The sequence below is a fragment of the Bemisia tabaci genome, chromosome 6 (genome assembly GCF_918797505.1).
Source record: "Bemisia tabaci chromosome 6, PGI_BMITA_v3".
NCBI classification, from domain to species: domain Eukaryota; kingdom Metazoa; phylum Arthropoda; class Insecta; order Hemiptera; family Aleyrodidae; genus Bemisia; species Bemisia tabaci.
In genome coordinates, this window is record NC_092798.1 from 18,064,901 (window position 1) to 18,076,544 (window position 11,644).

At 34.7% G+C, this 11,644-nt stretch overlaps 1 protein-coding gene across 6 annotated transcripts in view; it reads left to right on the forward strand.

Annotated features, from left to right (window-relative positions):
• Positions 1 to 11,644, forward strand: part of LOC109041256 (neprilysin-4) — a 40,694-nt gene that overhangs the window by 17,837 nt on the left and 11,213 nt on the right. For all 6 annotated transcript variants that reach the window (XM_019057539.2, XM_019057565.2, XM_072301314.1 and 3 more), the window contains exons 4-12: positions 99 to 274; positions 989 to 1,144; positions 1,891 to 2,015; positions 2,363 to 2,574; positions 3,350 to 3,595; positions 4,651 to 4,853; positions 6,854 to 7,033; positions 9,170 to 9,381; positions 11,093 to 11,315. In XM_019057539.2, coding sequence (XP_018913084.2) covers positions 99 to 274; positions 989 to 1,144; positions 1,891 to 2,015; positions 2,363 to 2,574; positions 3,350 to 3,595; positions 4,651 to 4,853; positions 6,854 to 7,033; positions 9,170 to 9,381; positions 11,093 to 11,315 — 1,733 coding nt within the window. The remainder of the gene's footprint in view (positions 1 to 98; positions 275 to 988; positions 1,145 to 1,890; positions 2,016 to 2,362; positions 2,575 to 3,349; positions 3,596 to 4,650; positions 4,854 to 6,853; positions 7,034 to 9,169; positions 9,382 to 11,092; positions 11,316 to 11,644) is intronic.

The window sequence follows — 11,644 nt, forward strand, 5'->3', positions numbered from 1 at the left end:
GCATTGCTGCGCATAATGCAAAAAATCCTATACCTTCCTATAAATTATACATTTCCCTCCTCTCTTAGTTTTTACACTTTTTCTCTCATTTCTTACAGTGGTCAGTCAGTATGATGCTGACCTTCTGGAACATACAATTTCTACCAAGTCTGATCTCCTCGAGGATTTATTGAAGACTAAGTGCATACCTTCATCTTCATACTTTACGCAACTACGGAAAAAAAGAGAACTCAGACCTGATACTCTTGGCAATCCTAAGTACGGCACATATCAAGTAAGAAATTTTATGTAGGAGCTAAAATAAATCCAATATATAGAATAAAAATAACTTTTCTCAAGTATCAGGAAAGATTCAGTGACGGATTGAATGTCTCTGTTGTTTTTTTTTTAGAGTTTGGACCATAATTTTTGTTTTTTTCTTTTCCAATGGGTTCATTTTACCATTGTTTATTTTTGAGTCTCATTTCTCTTGTCAACTGTAAACTGAGAGATGTATAAAAATTGAAGTACTGTTTCCATTCAAATAATTGGGTTGGTATCACGCTGAAAGATTTATTGAGGATGAAATTGCTGGAATAAGTATCTTGTTTGGGATGTTACAAAATCTCTGCTCCCATTTTACTTCATCGAAGCGAATAAATCAACGAGATTACTTGAAGTTTTTACAGACTGTTCTTCAATAGACTTTGTTGAAACACTAAGGGGATGTCGCATTGGGTGCCTAACAAACATTTCTCTCTTGCAACACGATTGAAGGTGCTTTTTTTCAATCGTCATAAGGGAGCATGTGTGTAAGATGGTTTGCAAAGTTACTAAGTCTTATGTTGTTCACAAATGAATTGATTGTAATATTTGCGATGTGCAAAGATACACATTATCATTCACTGATGCTCAACACAATTAGAAAAAAGTTTGGTTAACTGATTAATAGTTGTCACTCAAATCGTGGTCTGATTGCCTGTTCATTTCTACTTTATTTCCACTCTAGAGCAGCGTTTCAAGCGATCCAATTTCTCAACATAAGTTAGCCCCAAGGTGGTTTGTGAGTTCTGAATCATTGCCATTGCTGAAAGAGAATGACATAATACCAAAATCTCAGAAACTACTAAACAGCACCACCAAGAGCATCCAAGAAAGCGATGAGGTATGTATGCATTTTTATGCTCCAAGTTGAGCATGTATTTTTTATTTCTATAGTTATCCATGGTGAAAGTAGATGACCCATACCAGTGTTATTGCACAAAATTTTGTTTGATTTTTCTTTGCCCTTACAAAAATATTTTCTAAACATGTTTCACAAAAATTTCGAGTAATATTTCTTGGGAAAAATAAATTAAGAGTAAGAATTTTAAAACACCTTTATCAAGGTACACGAATGTTTTTGTAGTTTCACGATTTGTATATCTGTTACTGATGTTAAACATTTATTTACTTGGAGAGAATTGTAAAGGAAAACATGTTCATAGTGGAGAGCAGTGCCTATTGAACCAGTCATTCTACAGTATCATTATTGCACAGTCATTCTGTGCTAGTTTAATGTTGATCATCATAACTGTGTAAAAATTAGTATTTTTTGAAACAAGGTGAAGTGTCAACAACATGGAGTCAATCAAGTGTGTTTTTCATTTTGATTTTTCACCTCTCAAGTAGATAAAAATTCAAATCACCCAATCATTTTGTCGTGCCAACAGGCTTATCAAATTATGAAAAATCATATTGAAAATCTATTACTTAGATGTAAGTTTTTACGGGAGGTCTCCCAAAAATTTTAGATTATCTGTTCCACACAGGTTATAGGTTCTTTCATTCTAGGTGGTGAGAATATTATTAAATTTGGTTCAATTCAATGCCAAGTCATACAAAATGGAAGTTCTTTGCTTAATTTTTCAGCCTTTTGATGCAACAAATCAAGAGCAGAATCAAGATCCAAGTGAAAATTCTGAAAAAGCTCAAGAAGCTGCAACGACAGTTCCTAATTATATTGACCAGGCAGACCAAACGCATGACTCAAGTCCGTAAGTTATCAAGAAGTTCCTTTTTTCTTTCTTCCTTTTTTTTTAAATTATGAGAATCTATATGACTGGTAGAGAAACTAATGGAACATTTTGCTCTCAATTTGCGGAACTTGATATTTGGAGTTTTTGAGACTTTCGTCAACCCTCTTCATTTTCATTACTTGTCAGAATCACCCCTCCTGTGTTTCCATGTAAACACTTAAGTGCAACCAGTGAAAAAATTCTATCTCTAATTGTGAGTGCCAAATAAAACCGTCATAACAATGAGCTGCCATCTGCCGCCGAGAGACAACACATATGAGAGATTTTATGTGCGACATTTTAAAGGAAGTTGCTTCTCTTTACAGGGATATTCAAAATGCAGAAAACATAGATTGGGTGTTAAAAACCAAACCTCTAAATTTCAAAACCACTCCTGCCATTGAGAGAGAAAATCAGACGGAAGAAATACAAAGGCAAAAACCTACAGTTCTTTCTACTATATCGGATAGTGTTCCTGCAATACAGCATGCATTCTGGAAGGGAGAGGGAACCAAAAATATGATTTTGGAAATGCAAGGTATGTTCTTACAACTTTGAATTATTTGAATATGGCCATTAAGATTCACCGGATCATATTTCAGAGGCTCAAATTCTCTCTGATCTTGTCATGAGTGGCAATTTCATCATATTCAATAGCTAATGTTTTTCCTTGGAAATTTTGAAAATCTTTCTGAGCCAAGTTCTGTAGAGAAATGAATCAGACAAATGGGCGAAGTTTAGGAAAAGAGAACCTGGTGACATTTTAAAAAAAATTGAGTTGAGGATAATTTTGAGCTCGTCTAGCATTTTTGCTCTTATCAAAAATCTAATTTTAAAAAAATATGCAGCACGTATCATGTTGGCCTTTACCATTCATTGTGGAATAGTTTTCAAAATTGAGGTCAGTGAAACTTTAAACCAAATTTTCTGTGTTTCAAGTTTGTCTTTTGGTCCTTTTTGCCAAACATTGCCGATACATGGTATGCTTTTGCAATTTAATTTTTGATCTGAGTTGAGTTTCATGCAAATTAGATAAGTGTTAAGGTATTGAATGAGCCTGGGCTAAGGTACAGCACTTTCTCAATGTAGAATCTTGAGTGATTTTTTGTGTTTAAAATAAGTATTGTCATTAGATATCAGATTTTTGATTAGCAATAAGAGCTGCTTGAAATTTTTAAAAACTTTTGACATTTTCTCAATAAAAGATCTCAAAAGAGTTGTTGACAAAAAACGTTTCTGAATCTGTTGAAACGTGAATAACACTTTCTTGTCACTAAATGCTTTTTATAAACTGTCTGGTTTTCTCTTTTCAGGAAAATTGATGAGACAATATATGGACACTGATGCTGATCCATGCCAAGATTTCTATCAATATTCTTGTGGCAACTGGGGACGACTGAATCCAATTCCACAAGATAAAGCCGCCTTTGATACATTTGAAATGTTAAGAGAATCTTTAGATTCTGTCCTGAAAGAACTTCTTGAAGCCAAACCTCTACCGGATGAGGCAGAATCACATTTAAAAGCCAAAAATTTATACTCGTCTTGCATTAACTATGGTATGTGTGTTTTCTCTTCTTTTTTTGCACTACAGTATATGTCTTTTGTATATTAGGAAGCCTATAAAAAAGTCAGAAACCCATACTTTGATCTCAAATTCAGTAATTTGTCTCTTTGGTTTTTTCGATTTTCTGGGAGCATGCTGAAGAATTGAAGAAGGTATCTATTAAAGTGTGATTCATAATGTATCTTTCATTTCGTTGTTTCTCTAACTTAAGGGCGTAACTCTAATTTCTCATGAGCCCTGGATAGCACGAGGTTATGCAGAGAACAGGCCTCATGTGGAAATTAAGATACGCCCTTACATCAGAGGAGCAACGATTTGACCCACGCTTCTGAATTTCAAAGAGACTAAAATAATTTAGCTCCCAACATTTGCTAGCAATTCCAAATAGACCGCGTTGAACAGAAAGGAACCAAGCCACATTAGTCATTGCCAAATTTAACTGGGCAATTTAATTTTTTACACAAAAACGGTTGTGCGGATTTTTGTGAAAATTTCAGTGAAAATTCTCCATGGTCCGAAGCAAATTCCTTAAAATTTTCAAAGAAACCCGAACAAAAGTTCTCTCGTAAAAAATTTAATTGCCCAGTTAAACTTGGCAATAGCTGATGTGGCTTGGTTCCTTTCTGTTAAATTCAGTCCAAATGTTCACTTGATGGTGAAGATGCAATGACCCTGTTTTTGAAAAAGAGGTTTCCAAAGTTGTTTTGCACAAAATCATGATTTTTTTCTTACCATGAATTTTGGCCATTTCACAGGCTCTTTTGGGATACTACCAATCGACAGCAAAACAATTCTTCCAAATAATCACACATCAATATGAAAACAGATAGATTAATAATTTTTCATTTTCCGTGATCAGGATTCATGAAAGAGTGATGAATGTGAAAGTAGAAAATTTCTGAATTTTTCTCAATCAGTATCTGCTAAATTCAGGATCCATGAAAGAGTGATGACTGTGAAAGTAGAAAAGTTCTGAATTTTTCTCAACGAGTATCTGCTAAAATTAGCTTAACACCTTTTCCCTATCTCGTATATTTTTGTGTACAGAAGTTTTAGCGGAGCGTGCTGAAAAACCGCTTATTGATCTCCTTGACAAGTTGGGAGGTTGGCCCATCCTTAGACCAGGATGGGACGCATCAAGCTTTGACTGGATAGCACAGATGGCTCAACTACGTTCATACAATAATGATATTCTGATTTCTGAGTGGGTTGGACCAGACATAAAAAACTCAGACGAATATATAATTCAGGTTAATCCATGAACTTTTCTCTCTGATTTGATGGGAATGGAACACTGGAGAGTGTATGGAATCAAGCACCTAAGCACATATTTCATAAAAATTTCACTCAAAACATATTGAACGCATCGGAAAACTTTAAAAATTAACTCATTATTAAGAAATATACGTTTGTAATTGACTGTTGTAGCAAAAGGAGGTCCCTTGAGGGTTTTGCGCATTATGTTGCATTTCAATCTGTTTGTTACGGAAACTTGAAATGGTAACTTAAAGAAGAAGATGGTTTCTGATGGAAAAGAGAGAGACTGAAAGTTCATTCGTGGGAGAGCATTAAAAACATAAGAGCTCCAGAAGAGCACACTTCATTCAGACCGGTTTATAGGGATGTTAGATACACTCAGTTGGAAAGATGAATGACTGAATTTCTAACTTTCGATGGAGCACTTGAGAATTGACTTGCTGTCTTGCTTGGGACGTCAAATGTTGAGTGAAGTTGTTAACTTGATGGCCAGCCCAGCAGGCCTAGAGAAAAATCCATAAGTCCAAGGTTGCATTGCGTCAGCCATTTGGTGTCCAGACAAACAAGAGCATAAAATAAATGAGATGGTATGTCTGATTGTGTGCATGCATCAGCTTAAGGCCTAAAATGCTTGACAAGTAGAATTTAGGAAAGAGACAGAAGAAATAAGAGGAAAAGAGACAGATGAAAAACCTATCGTAGGGACAATTTTGAAGAGGAGTGTTGCGTAACACATGACATGCAACATTCACATTATTATAAACAGTAAATGAAAACTTACCGCATGCAAAAAAACCTCAGCAATGTAGGTCAAGTTAGGCATTGCAATCAACTTATACGTTAGGCAAATAACTTAACCTTGGTTTCACCTGCATTTCCTTCCTCTTCTGATACAACAAGGTATCTTCAGCTTGGGGAAAATTCTTCTATCGTGAGTTATACCAAAATTACCCAAGTGCTTGATTTGACTCAAAAAGATTCTGGTTATTCTGCATAGGAAATGAGTGAAATTACGTGGACAAAAACTGTTTTTTTCTAACTCATGCGAGTTGAGTTTGTAAAATTTTAATGGGTCAATAACTGTACCTACCCTATGTAAAATTTTCAACAAGGAAGCATATATTGTGATTCTTAATTTCGTACCCTGTCTAGTGTTCCATTCTAATTTTAAATTTTAATTCTTTAATTGTGGAGGGCAAATAAGAGTAATAAAATCCTATGCGTCAGCTTAGCAACTGAAATCTTATCTCAGCTTGATATTTTAATAGTTTCTCATTTTGAGACATTTTTTAGTTTTAGATATCTCTTAGAATGTAAATGTATGTATGTGGTCCCAGATCAGACCAATCTCAGACCTTTCAGCTTATCAGTCCAAGACACCTCTGGTGTAGCTTGTCAGAATTTACACCAAGGAGCTATGTCAAAACTATAATTGAATCAGTGAGAACGAAAACACACCAACTCGAAAACTCAATTCCATTGTTACTTCCAGCTCAACTTCCATTAAAGACAGTATATTTACATAAAGGTTGTTGAAGTTAGCACATCTGTTCGAACTTGAACCTTTAAAGTGTCTATAAGTACCTGTCTTTCAGCAGCAAAAATCTTTTTTTTAAAGTAACTTCTTCACCTACTGTGCAGTTTTGTGTGTGTCTTGATTATTTTCATTTTTCCGAGTTGGTGTGTTTTCGTTCTCACTGATTCAATTAGTGCTTGCTCCAGCCAAGCCTGGTATGAAATAGGCAGTATCATCCATTGGAGACACAACTTGGTAGAATTTTTTGTGTTAATCTGATAGTCCACCTAGGGAATAGCCTAATTTAAGGTGGTAGCTATGGATGATTGTTTTTCAAGTGATGTTATCTTGTATGTATTTAAAAGTGTGGAAAACAGATGAAAATTGGATGCAAATGTTTTATTCAATTTACTTATGTGGAAGAAATTGAGAAATGCTCTTCTTTTAAAGCGATTGTTTTAATTTTTTAAATTTCAGTTTGATCAAACAAGTTTGGGATTGCCTACCCGAGATTACTATTTACAGTCGTCAAATTTAATCTATCTGGCTGCCTATAGAAATTATCTAATAAAAATTGCCACTTTGCTTGGAGCCTCACCAGATAATGTAACAGCCCAAGCAGATGAAATTATTTCTTTTGAAATTGACCTAGCGGAGGTATGATTGACTTATCAATCTAATTCAATTTCCCTCTTGTCATTGCAGTTATTTCAAGTCTATATTTCATATATATTTTTATTTTTTTCCCACCAAAGCAGTAGGTTTCTGTTAAAGTGAGAAGTGAGGAGCTTGGAGGACAAGGCATATAGGTGCAGTTTTCGAAAAATTGAGATATTTGTGAACTCGACTAAAACTAGTTTGCAAGTATATTCTGTAAAAAATTCACAACTAAAATCCAACTTTAAAGCGTCAAAAAGTAGTTGAAACTTCCTTCCCATCATTAGACTCCATATAATTTTGAAGCTTTAAACACGAATTTCTTGAAGTAGCAAAAACTGTATTTATGCGCCGAGCCCTCCAAGCCCCTCAAGTGGTCTACTTCAGTGGTTCTGGGAACTGGATGGCATTTTATTAAATCTCAAGTTTCAAACATTTTGAATTTATTAATTAAGATAAAGATTAAATTTTGGGAGTTCATCCTGAAAACTCATAATCCTTTAGAGAAACTGGTAAAGTTGGTGCTTCTAGCTTTAGCTTAGTTTAACGTTGTTCTTTTTCATCAACAAAGGCTGATTTGTGGCAGGTGCTCTTTCCAGTTGGAAAATTATCAACAGAAGGCACTTGACAAAATATAATTTTTTCAACATTTTAATTGATTTCTTGACACTTTCAAACTAACAGTTACTCTTTTCTTGAAGTGCCACACCCTTGGCATCACCACTGCCATCGCCCCTCAACTGGGATTTTATTTCGACGTTGGGCATCAGTAGAGGGATCTGCAATGAAAGTTATGTGGTTTAGTTGTGTTTCAACCAGCACATCCTGAATTCATGAGTTTACTTTTGATGATTTTGTGTACATGTTGATCAAACTATTTGCCTCTATTAAGGTTACTTATGTGCTTTGCATTCAATATGTATGCAAGTTAATTTTTTGGAAGGATAAATATGCAGTAGTTTCACGAAGACTCAGATATCAATACTTCAAGCATTTAATTCAACGTAGAAATTAGATATAACTTGCGAACTTTCTCAACCAAATAAGTTCTACTTCGAGTTCATTTTTGCTTCTATATAGTCATGAAGTTCGATACAAATTTTCTGAAGGTAGAATGACCGAGGATTGCAGGTCTAATTTATGCGTGTGGCAAGTTATTCACAATAGAAAAAAATAATTTGTAAGAGGGCAGCAATTTCCACCAAAGTGTGAAGCGATCCTGTTAGACCTATCTGTGTTAGGATCTCCTCTTTTTTCTAAGTCTAAAATGCACAGTGGCTTGGTTATGAAAGCTCAACCACCATTATGCTAAATCGCTTTTTTCGTTTGCAGGTTCAATGCTACCAAGTAACTTTCATTTTCTCTGTGAGTACTTCTGCTGATGCCCAATGACGTTTAAATCCCAGCTGAGGGAAGGTACCGGTGGCCACAGTCTGTAACATCCACATGTAATGGTGTGTACAGAAAATGTAAGTGCGAGATGTCACAGGGAATTAGTTACATAAATTGAAGAGGCAATATCTATTGCAGGCTATCTCCTCATTTCGAAGACTACTTGGAGTAAAAAATGTTTCATTTTTTAAACTTTTGTCTTTTTTTCGTCAACTTCTAAATTTTTTTCTGATGGCCTATTTTTTCTTTAAATAGATTAAATTCATGACAGCAAAATAAAAGATTACCTATTATTGTGGATTCAAAGAGAATGCAATTGAATGATATCATGGGTGGAGTACTTCAGAGATATTTTTGTACTTTTGAGAAACACTTGTTCAAAGTTGAAAAAATAAATGTATGATTATTACTCAAATGAACTTAATTGGACGTTGAGGCTAAAAGAACAAACCGTAATGTTCAATTTGTTGAAAAGTGATGTACATTTCCTTTGCCTCACTGCCTATACTCTTCAATCGTCAGTAAAATTTTAAATAAATTTTTACATTTTGAACGCTTTTAGATATGTACTCACAATGGACTTATAAAAGCTCCATGAAGCCATCAGAAAGTTAAACCACATTTTATCACGTCATAGAGTATTTTGAAGTCAATTTTAATGTTTTAACTTTGTTGTATTATTCAATTTAAAATAACTTATAAATTTATGAATAATTTATTTGCCATCCCTTTTTATTTTTTTAGATTACATCTGCTCCTGATGAGCGTCGAAATGTTAGTGAGTTGTACCGGAGACTTTCGGTGGCTGAATTAAGTTCACTGGTTCCAGAAATCGATTGGCAACGTTACTTATCTATTGTTCTAAACAGGCCTTGTAATGCATCAGAGCCTGTTGTAATTTTTGCACTTCGATATGTTCAAGATCTCGTGGTACTGTTGGCCAAAACTCCGCCCAGGTACACTAGTACCTTTTTTATTAATCTAGTATCGTCTTTATTATCTTGCTCTTGTTTTAATTTTTTCGGTAATAGGTGAATTACTAGCTTTGATGTACCTAAATTCATCCTTGATTAAAATAGTTTACTAATTCCATTTACTAAGTATGTGTCATACATATTTGTCAAATATTTAATTAAGGTCTAAGGTTTTAAAGATCCCAGAAATGGTTGTTAGTTGAAAAGTTGAAAGGCTATTAGATTTTATAGTTTGAAAATTGAAAGAAATCCTTGTTTTAGACAAATTAATTTTTTTTAAGTAAAATGGAATTTACATAGGTTGTCCCAAAAGTACTGCACGTTTTTTTCTTATTGACGAACGGTAGTAGATATTAAAATGCGGTTTGTGTAGTCTTAAAGACCGGCCAATTACCGATAAAACAAGACAAATCCGAGCTCTCTAAGTCAAAAAATGACCAAGTTACAGCGTTTTGAAAATGACTTGTAGAGGGGACCCCTACGGGATTTTCAGCTTCTTTTCTGAAAAAAAAAACAAAGAATTAAGGATTCAAGTGGTTTTATTAAATCAATTTTGCAGAATCTTACCAAGATTACTAGCATTTACTCTTCTTCACTGGACGACTGGACACTAGTTTCCTTCTCAAAATACCCTCCATCACTTGCCACACAGCGCCGCAACCGTTCTTCCCAATTCTTCAAAGATGGTTTTTTCGAATTCTTCTTGCCTAGTGTTCTTTAAGAAAGTTTCAACAGCTCTTTTCATCTCGTTGATGGAGTTAAACTTCCTGCCTCTTAAGCCCTTTTTCAACGTAGGCAATAACCAAAAATCGCAGGGTGCAAGGTCCGGGCTGATATCATGTTACCAACTTCATTCGATCGCGACGACTTCTCTGTAGAATATTTGATCAATCAAATCTTTGTTTTTTCCAGAAAAGAAGCTAAAAATCCTGGAGGGGTCACCTCTACAAGTCATTTTCAAAACACTGTAACTTGGTCATTTTTTGACTCAGAGAGCTCAGATTTGTCTTGTTTTATTGGTAATTGCTCGGTCTTTAAGACTACATAAACCGCATTTTGATATCTGCTACCGTTTGTCCAAAAAAAAAAAACAATCAACTCTTTGTTTTTTTCCAGAAAAGAAGCTGAAAATCCCGTAGGGGTCCCCACTACAAGTCATTTTCAAAACGCTGTAACTTGGTGGTTTTTTGACTTAGAGAGCTCGGATTTGTCTTGTTTTACCGGTAATTGGCCGGTCTTTAAGACTACACAAACCGCATTTTGATATCTACTACCGTTCGTCAAAAAGAAAAAAACGTGCAGTACTTTTGGGACAACCTATGTATCAACGGTATGCCACAAAGAGGGATGAAGGAACCGAAATAAAAAAAAGTAATATGTACAACTATCAAACATGTTGAATGCTTGGAGCAAATTTTTTGGGTATCGAGTTTTGCACAGTACACTTACTTTTAGGTGCTGTCGTCCAGTTTTTGGGTGCATGGCATTGGGTAAAGTTAGAATACTCCAACAGCCTGATTGTTGAAACTCTCTCTTGCTTTGTAGGCAAGACATAGCTCTATTCTGTGAAATATATTATTTTTAATGTCTAATTTTGCTGTCATAAATTGTAATAATCAGGCTGCTGGAGAAGCACTGTTCAAGAACTAGCCTCATACTTCTTTCGAATGTATGTGTGAATTTTGTGTTGCAGGACTATCTCAAATTATTTACTGTGGAGATTTGTCCGGCATAGAGTGAATAACCTGGATGATCGATTCCAAGAAGTGAAACAAAGATTTTATTTCATTTTGTTCGGCCGTGAAAAAGCTCCGCCCAGATGGAAAAATTGTGTCGCACAAGTCAATAGTAACATGGGTATGGCATTAGGAGCTATGTTTGTTAAACGTTATTTTGATGAAAACAGTAAAGACGATGTAAGTTCCAACACGTTTGCCTTTTCATTGTTTTCATTATTACCATTGTTTTTTGTTTAAAAGGTAAATATTTTCAGAGAGTGTGACTTTTGAGTAAGTATGAGGTATATTAAACTTCAGCATTGTTGACTTGCATTTTCAAATATATTTGTGATGGACATAGGTATTCAATCATAAGATAATCTCTTTTTAAATTTCAGGTTTTTCCTTCAAATTTGTAATCTTTCTTAAAATCTATTTTTATCTTCGTTTGAAGGCCTTTTAAATTGTGTTGGTGAGGGTAGAAAATAACCTCATCTTGTGTTTTGACTGAAAAATACGAGGAATTA